Below are 23,031 nucleotides of genomic sequence, written 5' to 3'. Positions count from 1 at the left end.
ATTAGAAAAAATATTTCCAATTTGATAGCAGGGCTAATAATTTTGACTTCAACTCTATGCATACTTAAGTGGACCTTAAGGCCGACTCACACTGTGCGATTGTAGCATGTCAGAATGTACGAACATGGCTCCCATGTCACACTGTAAGATCAAAGCTGTTATAAAGTCAGACTGAAGAACAATGAAGACGCGCCAAACATGAAACAAAACAGCCCCAGAGTTTGACATCATCCACCCGTGACCCCTTCACTTTCCTGCGTTCTGAAGTAACTCCTCACAGCAAACGTAAACAATCTGTAGCTGCATTTTGCACACAGCAAGTCTTAATAATAAAACCAAGAAGAAAAACAGTTTTGACCACTTGACATGGTCGTTTGAATTGTCACATGGATTGCGTCAAATTTGACGCTCCTATTGGTTCTTGGATTGACGCTCATCGCAGCTGTTCTCACACTGCAGGAAAGTGAAATTTGACACTGCCAGAACTTCATCAGAGGGAAAATCTGATCGCAACGGGCGCTAAGCAGCTGTCTGTGAATATGTCAAACAAACAATCAAAGACCACAAATTTTAGCTCAGGATTTCAGAAATGTTTTAGGATTTCCCGAATTTGTCTCAGATGACAAAATCGCAGCTGAAATCTCAAGTGAGCAGGGCTTAATAGACAGAACAAATTAATTAAAAGATGTTTTGTGATGTTAAACTGCTTAAAATCAAAACAAATTTACAAGCTGTCTAAATATATTCACCATTTATGCGCATATTAAACCCCATTTTACAGTGTAAAAACTGTAAAGTTGGATTTATTTGTCATTTTTATCGCAGATGCATGTTTACAGTGAGGTCATTTAAAAATTTACATTTTAAAGTATTGTGTAATGGTGTGCAAAAAACTTGGGATACTCTGAGCCACAAAAGCATCATTCTCCTATATCCTTCATAAACTAGAAGGGATTTTAAATTGGGACATTATGCACACTTCAGATTATTGACATAAAAATAGATCACTTTAGCTTAGCATAGTAAATACTATGAAATATGATGTAATTCTCAGTAGGGTTTTCAATAGTATTGACTTTGATAGCAACTGACACAGAAAACTGCACTTTTCTATACCATTTCTAGACTGTTCTTATGGTTACACTATTTTTAAGCTCCATGTTATTCTTATCATCATCAGCAACTGGTATTCACTTAAGACAAATGCACTTATCAGACTGTTTCCCTGTTAATGAACATTGATATTTATTCATTTTAAAGGCTTTGGTTTCAAAATAAGTTAGTATATGACAGAAAAGTTAGACATTAATTAATTATCAAGTTAATTTAAAGTTAAAAGTTAAGTTAAAGTTAAAAATTCTTTCATTTTTCCTTCAGCTTAATCCCTGATTTATCAGGGATTGTCACAGCGGAATGAACCGCCAACAATTCCAGCATTTGTTTTTATGCAGCGGATGCCCTTCTGGCTGCAACCCTTGCACACTCCCACATTCAGACACAATTATACACTACGGCCCATTTAGTTCATCATCACCTATATAGCGCATGTGTTTGCACTGTTTGGGAAACCAGAGCACCTAGAGCAGGGGTGTCCACACTCGGTCCTGGAGGGCCGGTGTCCTGGAGAGTTTAGCTCCAACCCTATTCAAGCACACCTGAACCAGCTAATCAAGCTCTTACTAGATATACTAGAAATTTTCTTTGAGGTGTGTTTAAGCAAGTTGGAGCTAACCTCCAGGACCAAGTTTGGACACCCCTGACCTAGAGGAAACCCACGCCAACATGGGAGAACATGCGGCCTCCCACTGAAATGCCTACTGACCCAGCTGGGAGTCGAACCAGCGAGCTTGTTGTGAGGCCAAAGTGCTAACCACTGAGCCACCATGCCGCCCCTAAGTTAAGTTAATTATCATTATCAAATCAAAAATATAAAGGTTGTCTTTATTTCACAGACCCCTAGAGCTTGGGCATTTAAGCAGAACATTCTGAGGACTCTAAAATAGTTTGGTTGTTGGTGTGAACAGGCCTTTAGGGGGAAACCAACCATTATAATGCAGATAAAACATACAATAGAACAGGTTAAAGAAACCACAGACCTTTGCCATGGTTAAACACACAAGCATCGTGTTTGGCTTCATGATTCTCCTAAAAGAGTCTTTGCATTGGGATTCTATTAAAGCTGATTCGCTATGGTTGGATTATGGGATTCGACCTCCACATCCTTCATTGGCGGTGGGACGGATGTTGACAGTATATGGCTACTATTTTCGTCCTTGAGGTACAGGGTGTCGACTGATATCATGAAAATATTTATAAAGCTAAAATAGAGTAACATGTGCAGGAATATAAATCTGTTTGTGCGTCTAACCCACTGATCTATATTGGAGGATTGCTCATCACGTCGTATAAAGCGAAGTCAATGCACTGCCATATTGGTATTTCTAACTGATGCATTGAATTGATGTTTAATTGATGACAGACTGTTGAATGTTTGCTTATATGCAGTTCCCACGTCTAAACACACTTGTGTTTCAGACATTTTTAGCACTGGTTTCTTATAAATCTCATTGTAAGTTGTGTTTTGAGGTGATTTGTTTGACTGTTGTAGCTGTGAAATAACGCAAATCATTCAGCGTAGTGATATGGAGGTTTAATGTGCCAAAAACCTGCCGGAACTACTTTAGTTGTGCGTTTATCCAGCCCGATCTCACGAGGAAACGTAACTATTTTAAGTTTTGTCAGTTTCGTGGCTAATTTGTATGAGTTTATATGAGTTCAGTTGACTGAAAATGTACGATATTTAAAAGGAGGTGTGGCACCCAACCCAACCCCACCCCTAAACCCAGCCATCATTGGGGGATGGGTAAATCATACTAAATTGTTTAAATTAGATTGTACGAATTCATATGAATTAGCTACAAAATAAAAACGTTTTGAATTGCCGTGAAACTGTATTGGTATGTCATACAATGCTTGAAGTGTCCATTGAAAAAATAAGAAATTGTTTACTTGATTGAATTTTGGAAAACAATTCTGATAAAATTAAGTCTGATAGTAATACAGTTCCTACGTCTAAACACACTTGTATTTCAGACATTTGTAGCACTAGCTTCTTATAAATCTCATTGTAAGTTGTGTTTTGAGGTGATTTGTTTGACTGTTGTAGCTGTGAAATAACGCAAATCATTCAGCGTAGTGATATGGAGGTGTAATGTGCCAAAAACCTGCCGGAACTACTTCAGCTGTGCGTTTATCCAGCCCGATCTCACGAGGAAACGTAACTATTTTACATTTTGTCAGTTTAGTGAATAATTTGTATGAATTTATGAGATCAGTTATATGAAAATATGAGTTTTTGTAAAGGGGCGTGGCACCAAACACTGTCTCTAAACCCGACCATCATTGGGGGATGAGCAAATCATACTAAGTTGAACGAATGAGATTGTACGAATTCATATGAATGAGCCACGAAATCAAAAAGTTACAAGTTGCCGTGCGATCGTGTTGGTATTTCATACTATGCTTAAAGTTTCCATTGAATAAAATGATAAGTTATGTATAGTTGATTGAATTATTGGACAACAATGCTGATTAAAAGAAAAAGTCTGACAATAATACAGTTCCCACACCTAAACATACTGTTTAGATGTTTATTTCAGACATTTTTGTTCTCAATTTGCTCCGGTGTGTTGCACTAGTTTCATATAAATCTCATTAAAAGTCGTGTTTTGATGTGAATTTTGACTGTTGTAGCTGTGAAATAACTCAATTTGTTCAGCGTAGTAATATGGAGCTGTAATGCGCCAAAAACCTTATCCAGTCTGATCTCACTATTTACGTTTTGACAGTTGGAGTTGTATGAAAATATGATTAAAAAAAAAGGGGCGTGGCATCAAACCCCACCCCTAAACCCAACTGTCATTGGCGGATGTGCTAATCATACTAAATTGTACTAATAAGATTGTACACGTTAATATGAATTCGCCACTAAATCAAAAAGTTACGAATTGCTATGAGATATTGGTGGGTTTATTGGAAAATAACTTTGCACCATAGAATTAGACTTGCACAACATTGGAAAAATCTGACATTGCGATTTTTAGTTTTTCTGCGATTTATATTGCAACATGAAAATACTTGAATCAGCTGATTCGAATGTTATCACTCGATTGAATGGGTGTTATCAGTGGTTATCAGCTGATTGATATGAGCCAGTAACCCTACTGGCCCATATCTATCAGCTGATAACCACCTTATGCGCCTACTGATCAACTTAATCGATCAAAGTTATAATGGATTGACTCACTTTTTAAAGTAAAGTCAACTTGTTGCATTTACAGGCCCGTAGCCAGCCTGGTGAAAGGGGCGGTTCTTTTTTCCTCAAAATGTGGACTTTTTTTTTTGCAGTTATTCGCCTCATTTACTTTTCATTTGAGGTTTAAATACCGCATTTTTAATGGCGTTTTAAGCACTATTTTTTTCTGGATTAGCTTGTCGGGTGGTCATCATAGACACTATTTTTTTGTACAAAAATATTTGCTAATTATTTAGAAAAAAGAAACATAAAAAAATTACTTATTTATACTTATTGTTTTTAAAAATACAAAATATATCACATTATATATCATTATATATTTATAGCACTAAATAAATAAACATGAACTGAATTGAATAGAAAAAAAAGAATCTGTTAAAGTTTTAAATTAAAAACTGTAGTCTATTGTTATTTGTTAGGCAAATGACAAACTCAGCACATTCAAGTTACCTCGGTGTGAATTTGGCCATTTGAATAATAAAACTTTTAAACATAATAATAATAATAATAATAATAATAATAATAATAATAATAAGAATATTAATAATATTAATAATAATAATAATAATAATAATAATAATAATAATAATAATAATAATAATAATAATAATATTAAGAATATTAATATATTAAACACACTCATTCACGCACATACACAACGGACAATTTAGCTCACACAATTCACCTATACCACATGTGTTGGGGAAACCGGAACACCCGGAGGAAACCCACGTGGACATGTGGAGAACATGCAAACTCCACACAGATATGCCAACTGACCCAGCCGAGGCTCGAACCAGCGACCTTCTTGCTGTGAAGTGACAGCGCTACACACTACGCCACCGGTCATTTTTTCATTCAAGAATAAAGTTAAGATTTGGTTACTTGTAAACTGTATTCTCTATTTCAGTGTTTCCCAACCCTGTTCCTGGAGGCACACCAACAGTTCATGTTTTGGATGTCTCCCTCATCTGACCCATTAACTTCAGGTTTTGGAGTCTCTTCTAATGTTCTGATGAGTTGTTTCAGGTGTGTTTGATTAGGGAGAGAATTAAAATGTGTACTGTTAGTGTGCCTTCAGGAACAGGGTTGGGAAACTCTGCTCTATTTAACAACAATACAGTAGGTCAGTAGTGAAAGATGACTTCCGTCAGATTCTGCTTGGTCTTAAAGCCTTCTTTAATGAGTTATTTTCACAATCTATGATGTCATAGCAGTCAAAATATGACGAATGAGCTCATGTACTCTTTCAGAAATAAAGGTACTGGAGCACGTCACAGCTGTCACTACAAATTTGTACCTGAAGGGTTCATAATGGTACCTCAAATGTACTTTTTGGGTACATTTGGGTACTAATAAGCCCCTTTGAGGTACCAATGTGGATTATTTGGGTATAAATATATCTTTTGAGAAGGTTCTGCCCCAGTGAAAGCTCCTGTACCTTTATTTCTGAGAGTGTATGGGACAAATTCTGGACCATCTTGTCAGTGAGGAGTGGGTATTTCGAACATCACCCTGGCTACGGGCCTGCATTTAATATTATTTTTTTTTATTTAAGATGCTTTTAAAGCTGTTCGTTGACTACTTAAAGTGAGTAAACCCATATCCTAATAATAATATAAATTATTATGTACATGAATTATGTGTGCAATTATAAAAATTAATTCAACCAAAGTTACATTACATTGACTCACTATTTAAAGGCAACTTGTTGCTTTTAAGGCAACATGTTTACTCGCTTTCTAAAAGTAATTAACTACACTTTACAGTGTAATATTTTCTCATGTGGCTTATTAACGTGTCAGTATTAAAACAACAGGCTTATTAACGTGTCAGTATTAAAACAACAACAGAAAAACCCACACACACCATCTAAAGCTGAATGCTTTGGCTGCTCTGTGGTGAATCTGCCCAATCTGGCACGGTTTATTGGTCGTGTGTTAATATATATGTTGCAGTACCAGATGATTACACAGTGGTGGTGTATTAAACTGACAACCTAACACGAGTTACGAACGCAATGAGCAGTAATCCGGTGATATAGATCAGCGTCTAACCTCCATCTACACATCAGCTCGGCTCTCTAGAGGGCTTTTGGGGTGGTCGTATTGCATGGCTATTGCAAGGAAATCTCTCCATGCAAGGGAAAGAAGAAGCACGCCAGTTTCTACAGTCTGCTTTCCTCAGGGATTCTCCTCCAGGCGGTTTGCCGAGCCGTTGTTGGTCTCCGGCGGGGTGTCCGCGTCGTGCTCGGCCTGGTCTTCTGTGGTCTGGAACGGGTCCGTTGTGTGCGCCCTGAGGTCTGGGCTGAGCAGCGGCAGGTGCGGGAGCAGGGGGCTCTCTTTTAACCGGGCGGAGAGTTCTTTAGCGCTACAGGTCGGGGTGTTGGTTTCGTATATGTCGTGAAAGTTGTTGTAGTCGACTTCGTAGAAGCCCTTTTCCAGGGAAAGCACCGGGGTGAAGCGGAAGCCCCACAGCACCTCCGAGTCCAAGTACGAGCTGCGCGCCTGACACGTCATGCCTGAGAAACATAAAGAGGTAAAAACAACATGTGTTTTCTCAATCTTCTCAAGTTATTAACATTTCATATTAGCTACACACGTCAATTCACAAACCAAGCTTTTGAAATATAGATTTTGCTTACTAAATTACAGTATTACGTTGAAACTATTTCTAACATGTTGTATTATTATTATTATTTTAGTTATTGTACTTTGTATTTTCGCATTATTTATAATAACAAAACAAAACAAAGCACACCAACACATGAGAACACATTCACAATCTTAAACATGGATGCAGGGATGAGGGAGGGGAGATCTTATTGAGGGAGAGAGGGAGAGGTTATTAATGAAACAAGTGTCAGTGTTTACAGTTCACCCATGAGAAGTTGTGTGAGAAGTATCGGTTGCATTTCACAATAGATAATGTTCTCTCATTTATAAAACAATACTGTTGTAATTTACAGTCATTATTATAGTGTTTTTACTATACTACTTTATACAGTAGTAAGGCCTACTTGATATAATCTGTTGTTTTAATTCGGTAGATGCTGTGGTAGCACAACAAATAATACACGTAAACAAATGACCCTGCAATTTTTCTAGGATGATACAATTGTCCATATTTGCACTGGATCAAAACCCTTCATGAATTTTCCTCTTGGGACCGCTTTGTGTGATTGTGTGTGTATAAATAAATAAATACACCTCAGTTTAACCATAGCTAGGGGAGAGCGGAGCACAAAGTAACACTTTTTGGTTTTGGCCAAATAATGAACAAAGTAATGGAGTTATTCATCCATTCATTTTCTTTTCGGCATAGTCCCTCCATCAATCCGGGGTCGCCACAGCGGAATGAACCGCCAACTTATCCAGCACATGTTTTACACAGTGGATGCCCTTCCAGCTGCAACCCATCTCTGGGAAAGTAATGGGGTTAGAAAAAACATTTTTTTTTACCAACAACACACAAGCCTCTCCTAAATGAGCACTGGATGTATGATCACCAAACTTATGGTTTCTGTGCAGTATTGCCAAAAGTGCCAGGAGTAAAAATGTTAGTATTTACCCCACCTGCGGGGCAAGTTGTAACAGTTAGAGGGTCCAAAGTCCGATTTCACATTCAATTAATTTAAATTCAGTTTACTTTAAATATAGCTATATTTCCGCAGTACTTAGCTCAATTTATATTTTATTCTACATGGCACAGTATGTTTATTTATTTATTTGTTGGATAAACACATTTGGAATTATTTGGATTATTATCCATTATAATGCATTTATTTGTAGTATTAGCAACAAAATATGATTTTTTGTCTAATAAAAAACATTTATATAAAAAGTTCTCAACATTACACTCAATTCAAAAATTATTTTGTTCGTTTAGTTGGTGTAAAACAGTGTGTGGCTTACTTTTAATACCCTGTTACAACTAACCTGCTGACTTGTGTTTTCCTCAACTGCCTAGCAGTGACTGTGTTTTTACATCTTTCAAAATGGTTCCATCTTTTAGCCTAGAAGACGCCAATCACAACAATATGAGATTTTACTAACATACTTTCACAGATATTTAAAAGGAAAAAAATACTTTTATGCTGCAAAAATGGTTTCTCTTGTGCTTCTCATCCAAATTTCACTGAACTTTTTTAGTAATTAGCAGAAAGACGTCTGCCAACACTGTGGTGAAAACCTCGGAAGCATGCCATGGTCAACCCTGAGCAAATACCTTAAAACTCTGTGTGACATTTTACCCCGTGTTACTTTGTGCCCCGCGCTCCCCTATACTACAATATCAGTTCATGATAGTTAATACTACTGTAGCGTTCTTAAACAAAGTTTCTAATATTATAATTTATACTCTATTATATACTTTGCTATGGTTTGGTTTAAAAACACTACTATTTATTATAAATTACTATAGTAGTTCTTTAAAGTTGGCTCTCAGTCCTGATTTAAGTCAAATCCAAATTCACAAAATAAGTCAGGAAGTCAGTAATGTTACTCATTTTCCTTGAGTTAGGCATAAATCAAATTAAATAAAATATAATATATATATATATATATATATATATATATATATATATATATATATATATATATATATATATATATATATATATATATATACACACACACAACAGTTCTGTCTTGTTCTCAAATCTGACTGATAGCCGTGTGATATTTTGCAATATCAGAACTCGTATAGCCTCTTTTCTCTTGTGTATTACTCTGTTCACACGAGTGGCAAGCAGAGGAATACAGCTTGACAAATACTGCAGCTGTTCGACAACATAATGTACTTTTCAGGCTTTTTTTAGTCGAGAATGTAGTTGTTTTGTAGCAGAGCAAAGACGGTTGACATTGTCCATCCACAAGATGACAGAGGCCAAATAATAAGCAATAAGAGGAGAACAATTCTGCGTAAAACTACATACAGCTGATCAAATCATTATAAATCTGGTATGTGATATTCTAAGTCGATCTCTCTCTCTTTATTACATGTTGTAGTGCTGTATTTACACCACAGTATTTGTAGTGTGTTGAGTGTGAGATGGGACTTAAAAATGTATGTATTTTGTGTTGGCCACTCTTTGTATAACCCTGAGTTACTTTTTAGATGGCCATCTGTTTGTTTCTAATGCGTCTCCTGTTTTTGCTGCTCAGACTAGTTCAGTAAACGGAAAGAAAGAAGAAATGCCCGCATGTGTTTAGCGGTTTTCCTTATCACAAACACAACAGTAATCTGCTAGTGTTCGCTTTGCTTTGGCTTTTTCAGGGTTAATTATTATGATTTTGCGATTGGAACAGAGAAATACTGGGAAATCTCTGTAGACTGATGGCATTTCAAACCGTTCAGCCTTATAATCTTAAAATGTGAGCAAAATCAGCAGTTTTGTCATCACTTTAGACATAACACTAGGGAATCATTCAAACACTAGCTCTAAAGTGACGTTGGTGAAGTAGTAACGGTTTCTGCTGTTCTGACCTCAGCTGCAAATCTGTGTTAGTGATGAGTCATTCTTAAACGATTCGTTCGTTTTGAACGAATCTTCAATATGACTCAATATGACAATATGACGTACTACGAGTCCTCTCAGGGAGTGATTTGTTCATCCGCGGGTGCGCACATTTGTGCAGGTGGTATCGTTCATTTCAAGTCTTTTGAGTCGTTCATCGCTTTTCAGCCGAAAGTTTACACATTTTCCCCGTGCTCACGTGGGTTTTCCCCCAGGTTCCCCGGTTTCCTCCCACTGTCCCAAAAACATGCGACTTAATTTAATTGACTAATCCAAATCGGCACTATAGACATGCTCCTAGTAAATATCTATCTCTAAAGAGCAATCACTATCTGTTCATTAGCTACTACAGCAGGGGAGTTCTCCAGATCTACCTGAGCTCAAACTCCCCTCTCGCCTTGCAAACGAGAGGGAGCCCCGGGCTCGAGGATCTTATGAGCTCAGGGCTCTCTCCCGGGACAGCATGCCAAACTCGCTTTATAATCAATCATCAGCTAAATGTCAATTTTTTTGGAAGTAAAATAAATGAAACTGTAATATTTTTATTAGCTAATATTACAAATTAATTACTAATTACTAACACTTTAAAAAACACTCAAGTGAATATTTTAAACTATATAGAAATGATACCAAAAACTAAACTAACAAGAGTCATAAAGTAAAAACATTTGACCTCAGATCAAAAACCAAATGATAATTCAAAATTCAGTGATGAAAATATTCAGGCAACACTGTTTATTAAGAAACAACACTAAACTCCGACGCATATTGTGCTTCAGTGCAAAATAAAATAAAATGTACAGTCAGTATATTGTAAATGAGTAGATATGCGATTCATTTTGCACACAACGACTACTCTGCGACGGCTCACACTCTCATTCTTCAGCGACTTTTGAGTTTGTGCCAAAGGCAGACGAGGTTTGTTTGTAATGCTGTTGTCTTACATTTCCTTTTCTAAACACTTTTGGGTGTGTGATGTTACGTTGAAAAGCCAAAGGCACTGCAGTGATCAAACGGCATATTTCACTTTGCACTCGGCGCAGTGTTTAACCACGTGAGTCTTTAGTTACAGTCGTTTGAGCACAGCGTGATACAGGAGTGTTGCCTGTGATTTCAAGATGTAAACATACTCTAATTCTTCATGTCGAATAACAGAATACAGAATGCAAAATAAATAAACAAGCTCGAGGTGATCGTTATCTTTGCACGTCAGTAAACTGCACACTCAATCCTCTGAAAACAGGAGAATAGGGAATTCCCTGCACTTGTATGCATTGCTTTGTGTTTTGCATTGAATGTCATGCTTTCGATAAACTGTAATTTTAGGAAAGTCCTTATTATTAATCACCGCGTTTATGTTTTAGCAAAGACAGACTATAAGATCATGCTTATGGGTATAATATTCAGTCAGGTCAGATAGCGAAAACGGTAATTAAAGATTATAGAGAATTAAAATGTGTGAGTGTGTAGAGCCAGCAGCGTCACATACGCGTCAGTGGATCTCAGCTGGTGCGTCACAACTCAAGAATGGTCACAGGTCGGTTTATTAATTAGAAAATAATTATAATATGCATTGGAGGGAAAATAAATAGTGCTAAATTCTCATTAAATGGAAGCAGACAGTTCAGACAGGTTATATTCTACACTGTATTGCTGCAGTCTTACATCTTTACCTCTAAAGCAAGCAGGCGGATGCATGAACAAGGTGGATTCATTCATTCATTTTCCTTCAGCTAAGTATCTTTATTCATCAGGGGTCACCACAGTGGAATGAACCGCCAAATAATCCAGCATATGTTTTATACAACGGATGCCCTTCCAACTGCAACCCAGCACTGGGAAACACCCATACACTCTCACATTCACACACACAATCATACACTACGGCCAATTTGGTTTTTTTAATTCATTTATAGTGACTGGGGGAAACCGGAGCCCCAGGAGGAAACACACACCAACACTGGGAGAACAGGCAATCTCCACACAGAAATGCCAACTGACCCAGTTGGGACTCAAACCAGCGACCTTCTTGCTGTGAGGTCAGAGTGCTAACCACCGAGCCATCGTGTCGCCCCAACATATCAACTTTAATATGTTAAAAAATTTGAAACATATGGAGAGTGTAAAGTTTTAGTGAGGTGAATGTATACTGTTTCACTTTTTGTGAAGTGCTGGGTTATTTAAAATAAAAAAAAAATTAGGGCTATTTATTTTATCCAAATTATTTTTTTGTGCTGCTGGGTCATTTTATTGGGTTATTTGTATTATTTTATTTACCTATCAGAATAACTCAATAAATGCTGGAAAAAAGCATGGGTTATTTTTAACCCAAATTCTGTCTTTATTGGGTCATCTTTATTGTATTATTTGTATTATTTTTTATCCATGTGCAGGGTCAGTCAAAAAAATGCATGGTTATTTTTTACCCATATGCTGGGTTAGGCATGCTGGGTCATTTTTATTGAGTAATTTTTAATAAAATTTTCAATGTGTATAGCATCAGTTTAAAAAAAGTCATGGGTTATTTTTTTAACTCAAATTCTGGCTTTGTACTGCTCACATCTTGGACGGGATGAGCGGTAAACTAACAGACTGCATCGCCCCAAGACCTTGCAGAGCAGTGAATTAATCATTTCTGTGTCCTATAATTTGGACTTGGCTCATTTATAGTTTTGACTTGTTCTAGATGTGATCAGTGTTTGCGACACGGTGGCTTAGTGGTTAGCACTCACAGTGACCTCACAGCAAGAAGGTTGCTGGTTCAGTTGCCATTTCTGTGTGGAGTTTGCATGTTCTCCCTGTGTTGGTGTGGGTTTCCTCCAGGTGCTCCGGTTTCCTCACAGTCCAAACACATGCGCTATAGGGGAATTGAATAAACTAAATTGGCCATATTCTATGAGTGTATATGTGAATAAGTGTGTATGGATGTTTCCCAGTACTGGGTTGCAGCTGCGTAAAACATATTCTGGAATAGTTGTCGGTTCATTCCGCTGTGGCGACCCCTGATGAATAAAGGGACTAAGCCCAAGGGAAAGGAATGAATGTATATATATATATATATATATATATATATATATATATATATATATATATATATATATATATATATATATATATATATATATATATATATATATGTATATATACTTTTTTTTTACCCAGTGCTGATTTAAAAAAAATCTACCCAGCAAATGATTTCAAGTTGTAAAATTTAATAATAACCCAGCATGTGTTTTATCCAATATTTTCCCAGTGCTGGGTTCCCAATATCCCAAACTTTTAACCCTATGCTGTGTGTGTGTATGTATATATGTGTATATATGTATATATATATGTGTATATATATATATATATATATATATATATATATATAAAATGCATTTTTTTTCCATGATTTACAGAAGATACCCATAACTGTACAATGCAATTCAGTGTAACAATATTTCATAAGCTGAAAATATACCAAACAATATTGTAAGGCATATTTATAATAATATCATTTTTGGTGACTCTGTTCAAGATAACAATGCAGCTCATTAATATTAATTAATTATCACTTGAAATCTTTATACTGGCCTTTATATCCTTCAAGCTAGGCATGGGACGATAACCGATTCAAGGTATACCGCGGCTTGGAAAAGTCAAGGTTTTAAAACCGTCAAAATTTTCTGCTGTACCATCCCTAAGGTATGTGTAAGATTTTAAATTTTTATTCATTTATTTTTTTTTTTAGGACAACAGTATCTCCAGCAGAAAATAATCTCCAAAGATGCCATTTTAAAGTGTAAAGAAATCCGTGTTTTTGCATCTAATGAAGACAGCAGAAGTCAATCATTTGTTTGAATTATTTAGCCTGACATGTTCACTGTTACAAATTATTTTAAACGTTTCTCAAAGTAAAATCTATTGTGTTCAAAGGGGGAAAAGCTTGTTGTTTTTTACCCAGACACTTAAAGAGAAGACATTTTAGAGCAGTAATCACAATACCGTGACACCATGATATTTTTATCCAGGATTATCATATCATCAGAATCTTTTACCGGCCCATGCCTACTTCAAACTGATGGAGATTTCTCCATTCGTCATTATGAAGGTTTTAATCATGTAAAAAATAATATACCATAGTGTTACCACTTATTATTTTATGTTATAACAAGTACAGGCCAGAATACATACATTATTTAATTTTGTAAATTACATTTTACCCCAGTATTCATATACAGTTGAAGTCAGAATTATTAGCCCCTCTGTTTATTTTTTCCCTCAATTTCTGTTTAACGGAGAGCAGATTTCCTCAGCACATTTCTAATCATAATAGTTTTAATAACTCATCTCTAATAACTGATTTTTTTTATCTTTGCCATGATGACAGTAAATAATATTAGACTAGATATTCTTCAAGACTCTTCTATACAGCTTAAAGTGACATTTAAAGGCTTAACTAGGTTAATTAGGGTAACTAGGCAGGTTAGGGTAATTAGGCAAGTTATTGTATAATGATGGTTTGTTCTGTAGACTATCGAAAAATATATAGCTTAAAGAGGCTAATAATATTGACCTTAAAATGTTTTTTTTTTAAATGTAAAACTGCTTTTATTGTAGCTGAAATAAAACAAATAAGACTTTCTCCAGAAGAAAAAATATTATCAGACATACTGTGAAAATTTCCTTGCTCTGTTAAACATCATTTGGGAAATATTTAAAAAGAATAAAATATTTAAAGGTGGGCTAATAATTCTGACTTCAGCTGTTTGTTATTCGAATATATTTTGTTCAAATGGTTATGTCCGGATGAGATCTTGTAAAACATCTGCTTTTTTGTTACCACATGTTTTAATGTCAAATTAAAAGCCTGCTATATTAAGAAGAGAAAATAAGTAAAGTTATTTAACTGTCAAAATGCAAACCACAGTATCTGTTAGTAATTTTTACAGTGCTAAAATGCTTTAAAAAAGCTCATAAGACATTAAGCATATTGACTACATTATAATCAGTTATTCATATTTGATCATTTCCCTCTTGAATTTGATTAGCAACCATTCTCATGCACATATCTAACAAGCTTATTTCCCCATTATCATGGGGATCATACATCCCTGTATATATTACTAACATATACAATAGCACTTTTGGAAAACAAGTAGATTTTGCTTACTTTTGCATCAACAAAGTTGGTAGTGTGCGGAGTTGATGTAAAATCAGGCTCCTGAAGCGAAACCAATTGAAAACCACTGATCTACATTGTAGCATTGATTGGAACTGAAATGAACTCAACGCTCTTTGACTCCCCTTGCAATTGCTTCACAAGTTGCAGAGTGTGTAGGAGTAGCTGTAACACAGTTAGTATTGTGTGTTTGTGTGTGGTTCTGGTGTTCATCATGTTATGAGGACCAAATGTCCCCACAAATATAGCAATACCTGCAACTCTTGACCTTGTGGGTACTTTTGGTTTCGGTCTCCATGAGGAAAATTGCTCATAAATCACACAGAATTGAGCATTTTGAAAATGTAAATGTGCAGTTTGTCCATGTTTTTGGGTGTAGGGTAGAAAAATCACAAGTCCTCATAAAATATGAAAACCCAATGTATTTGAGTGTGTGTGTGTGCCTTATGTTTCTGACATTGTGGGGACCAAATATTCCCAACATGTGTAGAAATACTAGTAAATCTTGACATTGTGAGGACATTATTTTAGACCCCATGAGGAAAAATGCCCACAGAATAAACATTTTGACAATTTAAAAGTGCAAAATAAATAAATAAATAAATAAAATACATCCTGTGAGGGTTGGGTTTCGGGGTAGGATTGAGGGAGATGGTTTATATACAGTCTATACAGTAAAAATTCTTTTGTCAATGAGAAGTTCCTATAAAACATGAAAGAATCTTCCTATAGATATATATGTATAGTATCCCCATTCGGCATGTGTGTATGATTCTGACAGTATGATAACCTTGAATAAAAATGTCATGGTATCACAGTATTACTCTATCATACTGGGGTATACCAGGTAAAAAACAACAACTCTTTTCCACATTGAACACATTTTTTTTTAAGACATGTTCGCAATACTTTGGAACTGAAAACACTCAATCATTCATTCATTTTCCTCCGGCTTAGTCCCTACTTCAAAGGCACTCTCATTCACAAGCACACTGCTCATACACTACGGCCAATTTAGTTCATCAGTTCCCCTATAGCGCATGTGTTTGGACTGTGGGGGAAACCAGAGCACCCGAAGGAAACCCATGCCAACACGGGGAGAACATGCAAACTCTACACAGAAACGCCAATCAACCTAGCTGGGACTCGAACCAGCGACCTTCGTGCTGTGAGGCCACAGTGCTAACCACTAAGCCATTGTGCCACCCAGCAGAAAACATGTCAGGCAAAATAATGAACACAAATGATTTACTTCAGCTATCTTCGTCATTAGTTTGAAAAACACAGGTTACTTTACAACTAAATAAGGCATCTTTAAGAAGATCTTTCTTTTCTGTGGATATACAGTAAAGCCACTGCACTGTTCAGCTCTATAGCAGGCTTGGATGTTGCTTTATATATTATGTTGGTCTGCTGAATCATGGGCTGACCAGAAGCTTTTGATATGGATGGTCCACTTTTCTGCTGGAGAAACTGTTGCCTTAAAAAATGAAATAGTTATAAAAACACACGTCCCAAGAGCCAGTTTCTGTGCACGATGATCGAGCTGTCATGGTCCTAACCTTTGTCCACCACTCATTCCACAATGCACCGGCCCCTTGCAGGTGGTGGGCCTGCAGGAGGATGGTCCCACATCTCTTCTTCGAACTGAACCTGGTCGGGTTCCGTAAGATAAAACCCGGCCACCAGGTGCTTGCATATGAGCCCCAACCCCAAGCCTGGCTCCAGGGTGGGACCCCAGCTGCACCATACCAGACAACATCACGGCCCTTTTTGCACTTATAAAGGGTTTTTGAACCGCACTTAGTCTGACCTGTCACCTAAGACCTTTTGCCCTGGGAGACCTTACCAGAGGCATAAGCCCCCGACAACAAAGCTCTTAGGATCACTCAGGCACTCAAATGCATCCACCATGATAAGAAGGTGGTGCTCCTACACATCGAGAGAAGCCAGCTGAGGTGGCTCAGACATCTGTTTTGGATGCCTCCTGGACACCTACCAAGGGAGATGTTCCAGGCATGTCCCACCGGGAGGAGGCCTCGAAGAAGACCCAGGACATGCTGGAGAGACTATGTCTTTTTACTGGTCTGGGAATGCCTCAAGCTAGATTTATACACACCTCCGCTTACTGCGCGCGCACCTCACGAAATGGATGAGGCTTTCATACTTGCTGCATTTGCCATTGTGATATTCTTTAAAATGAGAGGGGGCGGTCAAAAGAAACTGACCGTAAAATCAGACGGATAAACAGAGAAGTAGAAAGTTTACAGAACTACGTCATATAATTAATATTGTTCAATATTTTTAAATAAAATATTTATAATATTTTTGTAAATTATTTTAATGATTGTATATCTACAAATATAATACAATTATTATTATGGCAGGAATAAAAGCAAAAAAAATGACACTCACTAAAAGATTTAGCCCACTCAACAATTGACACATGACTGTCTGGCTAGTTTCTATCCTATACTTATACTAAAAAGGCAACAATGGTCCAACATTCCTGACCATTATCACCAATAAAGCCTAGAAAAACAGGGCATCAGTATACTGTTAACTGATAAGTTCAAATATTCTTTTCCAGTTACTTTTACATCAGTGTAAAACCTATGAATGGTGTAAAAACATATTCTGTAATTGTGTACCAGGTCTCCACCATGGCCTCTTTTGGCTTTAACAAACTTATCTTTCAGGTTTTTCCAAACCTTTTAACAAAAACTTTTCTCCTTTCCCACGGCCAAGAATTATTGATCATCTGGTTATCTCTGTATTATCACGGATCGTAAAGATGTGTGTACAGTCGTACTGTTTCAGACAAAATCTCTTCAAAGTGTTTCATATTCAACTCAAATCAAACGCGGCACCGCGTGAACCGTTCACTCGAGTCTCCAAAAAAAATCATGTGATCCGCCAGCCAAAATCATGTGGCATCCAAAGCGAACCTCTGCAAACACAGCGATGACGTCACATTCACCATGCGAACTAGCGGACGCGTTGAGTATAAACCAGGATCCCCCCAGAGGAGCTGGAGGAAGAGTGTGGGGAGAGAGCCCCCGCGACCCGGCCCCAGAAAGTGGAATAAAATGAATGAATGAATAAAAAAAACAGTACATATATTATAAGAACGGTATAACAGAAAGTTTTGTGGTTTTAAAACCTCGACTTTTATTGCTCTCAACCTGAGCACCATATACCTTTATTTCACTTTGGGACAGTTATTCACGGATTTACACAACACATTGCCTGCAGCGTCTTACTAGAGAAGCGTGAAGTGTGACATAATATACCTCCGTAAATAAACACAATAGAAAGTCACGTATCTCACACACACACACACACACACACACACACTAAAATGTCACTTGAATTAAACATGCCATTAGAGGCAAATTTACTAGTGATTTAATGTGAAATTTGAAATCTTTGTCAAATTTAAAGTGATTTTTGACAGATGTTTCCCAATATTTCAATAATTTTTTTCTTCTGGAGAAACTCTGATTTCTTATGGCTGGAATAAAAGCAGTTTTTAATAGTTTTAAGGTTAATAGTATTAAGAATTTTTTCTTAATCCCCTTAAGAATGTCTTTTTTATATATATTATATCAGTCCCCTTTAATAATTCTTTTGATTGACTACAGAACACACCACTGTTGTCTGATCACTTGCCTAGTTAACTTCATTAACTATATGGCACTTTAGGCTGAATACAACTATCCGCCAACTTATCCAGCATATGTTCTATGCAGCGGTTGCCCTTCCAGCTGCAACCCATCTATGGGAAACATCCATACACACTCACTCACACACTACAGACAATTTAGCCTAGCCAATTCACTTGTACCACATGTCTTTGGGCTGTGGGGGAAATCCGAGCACCCGGAGGAAACCCATGTGAACGCGGGGAGAACATGCAAACTCCACTCACTGACCACTGACCCAGCCGAGGCTCAAACCAGCGACCTTCTTTCTGTAAGGCGACAGCACTACCTACTGCGCCACTGCATCACCCTTATCTTACAACATAACTAGTCAAACATTACCATGATGGTAAAGATAAAAGAAGATAGTTATTAGACAATATTAAAACTATTATGTGTAAAAAAATGTGTTGGAAAATAAAATCTTTACTCCATTTAACATCACTTGGAAAAATTTCACAGGAGGACTCATTAAAAAAGGAAATCATGATGCAATATGCTGTTGAGTCCACTTTGAAGGGCACCTGTCAAATTTGAACACGTCTGATGCAAAAAAAACATATGAAATGTGACCAGGATTACTGGGGAAGGGGATAGAATGTACAGTTTGTACATTATAAATATAATTTCGTCTATTGGAAGTGCCCATAGAGATAGCTGTATGTGTGTGTGTTTGTTAGCAAAAGAGAAAGACATGGAGAGAGTGTTGATCTCAACAACCTAGCAAAGGCTGGTTTCATGCACGGACGCTTTTCAGACCTATAAATACAGGCACAACACCTCCAGGCCAGGGGTTCCTCGGTCTATTTGTGGAGATCAACAGTGACACTGGAAGCCGCTGACACACACATGAGTCCTATGATAACAAAACTCCATTATTGAAACTGCTGTAGGAAGACTTTGCTGGATCACTCTGTCTAGTCGTAATATCTCATAATTTAGCTACGCTTAGTATGTTGTGTGTCTTGACTTTTTTAATGTGCTGGATCACTGCGTCATTGTCGTAATATCTCATAATTTAGCTATGTTTATTACGATGTATGCCTTGACTTTTTTAATGTGCTGGATCACTGTGTCATTGTCGTAATATCTCATAATTTAGCTACGTTTAGTATGTTGTATGTCTTGACTTTTTTAATGTGCTGGATCACTGCGTCATTGTCGTAATATCTCATAATTTAGCTATGTTTATTACGACGTATGTCTTAACTTTTTTAATGTGCTGGATCACTGTGTAGTTGTCATAATATATCTCATAATTTAGCTACGTTTAGTACGCTGTGTGTCTTGACTTTTTTAATGTGCTGGATCACTGTGTCGTTGTTGTAATATCTCATAATTTAGCTACGTTTAGTACGCTGTGTGTCTTGACTTTTTTAATGTGCTGGATCACTGTGTCATTGTCGTAATATCTCATAATTTAGCTACGTTTAGTACGTTGTGTGTCTTGACTTTTTTAATGTGCTGGATCACTGTGTCATTGTCGTAATATCTCATAATTTAGCTACATTTAGTACGTTGTGTGTCTTGACTTTTTTAATGTGCTGGATCACTGTGTCATTGTCGTAATATCTCATAATTTAGCTACGTTTAGTACGTTGTGTTTCTTGACTTTTTTAATGTGCTGGATCACTGTGTCTAGTCGTAAAATCTCATAATTTAGCTACGTTTAGTACGTTGTGTTTCTTGACTTTTTTAATGTGCTGGATCACAGTGTCGTTGTCGTAATATCTCATAATTTAGCTACGTTTAGTACGTTGTGTGTCTTGACTTTTTTAATGTGCTGGATCACAGTGTCGTTGTCGTAATATCTCATAATTTAGCTACGTTTAGTACGTTGTGTGTCTTGACTTTTTTAATGTGCTGGATCACTGTGTCATTGTCGTAATATCTCATAATTTAGCTACGTTTAGTACGTTGTGTGTCTTGACTTTTTTAATGTGCTGGATCACTGTGTCATTGTCGTATATCTCATAATTTAGCTACGTTTAGTACGTTGTGTTTCTTGACTTTTTTAATGTGCTGGATCACTGTGTCATTGTCGTATATCTCATAATTTAGCTACGTTTAGTACGTTGTGTGTCTTGACTTTTTTAATGTGCTGGATCACTGTGTCATTGTCGTATATCTCATAATTTAGCTACGTTTAGTACGTTGTGTTTCTTGACTTTTTTAATGTGCTGGATCACTGTGTCGTTGTCGTAATATCTCATAATTTAGCTACGTTTAGTACGTTGTGTGTCTTGACTTTTTTAATGTGCTGGATCACTGTGTCGTTGTCGTAATATCTCATAATTTAGCTACGTTTAGTACGTTGTGTGTCTTGACTTTTTTAATGTGCTGGATCACAGTGTCGTTGTCGTAATATCTCATAATTTAGCTACGTTTAGTACGTTGTGTGTCTTGACTTTTTTAATGTGCTGGATCACTGTGTCATTGTCGTAATATCTCATAATTTAGCTACGTTTAGTACGTTGTGTGTCTTGACTTTTTTAATGTGCTGGATCACTGTGTCATTGTCGTAATATCTCATAATTTTGGTACGTTTAGTACATTGTGTGTCTTGACTTTTTTAAGGTGCTGGATCACTGTGTCGTTGTTGTAATATCTCATAATTTAGCTACGTTTAGTACGTTGTGTTTCTTGACTTTTTTAATGTGCTGGATCATTGTGTCATTGTCGTAATATCTCATAATTTAGCTACGTTTAGTACGTTGTGTGTCTTGACTTTTTTAATGTGCTGGATCACTGTGTCATTGTCGTAATATCTCATAATTTAGCTACGTTTAGTACGTTGTGCGTCTTGACTTTTTTAATGTGCTGGATCACTGTGTCGTTGTCGTAATATCTCATAATTTAGCTACGTTTAGTACGTTGTGCGTCTTGACTTTTTTAATGTGCTGGATCACTGTGTCGTTGTCGTAATATCTCATAATTTAGCTACATTTAGTACGTTGTGTTTCTTGACTTTTTTAATGTGCTGGATCACTGTGTCATTGTCGTAATATCTCATAATTTTGGTACGTTTAGTACATTGTGTGTCTTGACTTTTTTAAGGTGCTGGATCACTGTGTCGTTGTTGTAATATCTAATAATTTAGCTACGTTTAGTACGCTGTGTGTCTTGACTTTTTTAATGTGCTGGATAACTGTGTCGTTGTTGTAATATCTCATAATTTAGCTACGTTTAGTACGCTGTGTGTCTTGACTTTTTTAATGTGCTGGATAACTGTGTCGTTGTTGTAATATCTCATAATTTAGCTACGTTTAGTACGCTTTGTGTCTTGACTTTTTTAATGTGCTGGATAACTGTGTCATTGTCGTAATATCTCATTATTTAGCTACGTTTAGTAAGTTGTGTGTCTTGACTTTTTTAATGTGCTGGATAACTGTGTCATTGTCGTAATATCTCATAATTTAGCTACGTTTAGTACGTTGTGTGTCTTGACTTTTTAATGTGCTGGATCACAGTGTCATTGTCGTAATATCTCATAATTTAGCTACGTTTAGTACGTTGTGTGTCTTGACTTTTTAATGTGCTGGATCATTGTGTCTTTGTTGTAATATCCCATAATTGAGCTACGTTTAGTACGTTGTGTGTCTTGACTTTTTTAATGTGCTGGATCACTGTGTAGTTGTCATAATATATCTCATAATTTAGCTACGTTTAGTACGCTGTGTGTCTTGACTTTTTTAATGTGCTGGATAACTGTGTCGTTGTTGTAATATCTCATAATTTAGCTACGTTTAGTACGCTGTGTGTCTTGACTTTTTTAATGTGCTGGATAACTGTGTCATTGTCGTAATATCTCATTATTTAGCTACGTTTAGTAAGTTGTGTGTCTTGACTTTTTTAATGTGCTGGATCACTGTGTCGTTGTCGTAATATCTCATAATTTAGCTACGTTTAGTAAGTTGTGTGTCTTGACTTTTTTAATGTGCTGGATCACTGTGTCGTTGTCGTAATATCTCATAATTTAGCTACGTTTAGTAAGTTGTGTGTCTTGACTTTTTTAATGTGCTGGATCACTGTGTCGTTGTCGTAATATCTCATAATTTAACTTTAAGCACGTTGTGTGTCTTGACTTTTTTAATGTGCTGGATCACTGTGTCATTATCGTAATATCTCATAATTTAGCTACGTTTAGTAAGTTGTGTGTCTTGACTTTTTTAATGTGCTGGATCACTGTGTCGTTGTCGTAATATCTCATAATTTAGCTTTAAGTATGTTGTGTGTCTTGACTTTTTTAATGTGCTGGATCACTGTGTCGTTGTCGTAATATCTCATAATTTAGCTTTAAGTACGTTGTGTTTTTTGACTTTTTTAATGT

The 23,031-nt window shown here is 36.6% G+C and overlaps 1 protein-coding gene across 1 annotated transcript in view; it reads right to left on the bottom strand.

Moving 5' to 3' along the window:
* Nucleotides 1-6,017: 6,017 nt before the first annotated feature.
* The window catches only part of kcnj5 (potassium inwardly rectifying channel subfamily J member 5), a 73,543-nt gene continuing 56,529 nt past the window's right edge, over nt 6,018-23,031 (bottom strand). Inside the window, exon 4 of the mRNA XM_056478997.1 lies at nt 6,018-6,836. Coding sequence (XP_056334972.1) covers nt 6,499-6,836 — 338 coding nt within the window. The 3' untranslated portion in view covers nt 6,018-6,498. The remainder of the gene's footprint in view (nt 6,837-23,031) is intronic.

Source organism: Danio aesculapii, chromosome 18, assembly GCF_903798145.1.
Source record: "Danio aesculapii chromosome 18, fDanAes4.1, whole genome shotgun sequence".
Taxonomy (NCBI): domain Eukaryota; kingdom Metazoa; phylum Chordata; class Actinopteri; order Cypriniformes; family Danionidae; genus Danio; species Danio aesculapii.
This window is presented reverse-complemented; position numbering and strand designations above follow the sequence as displayed.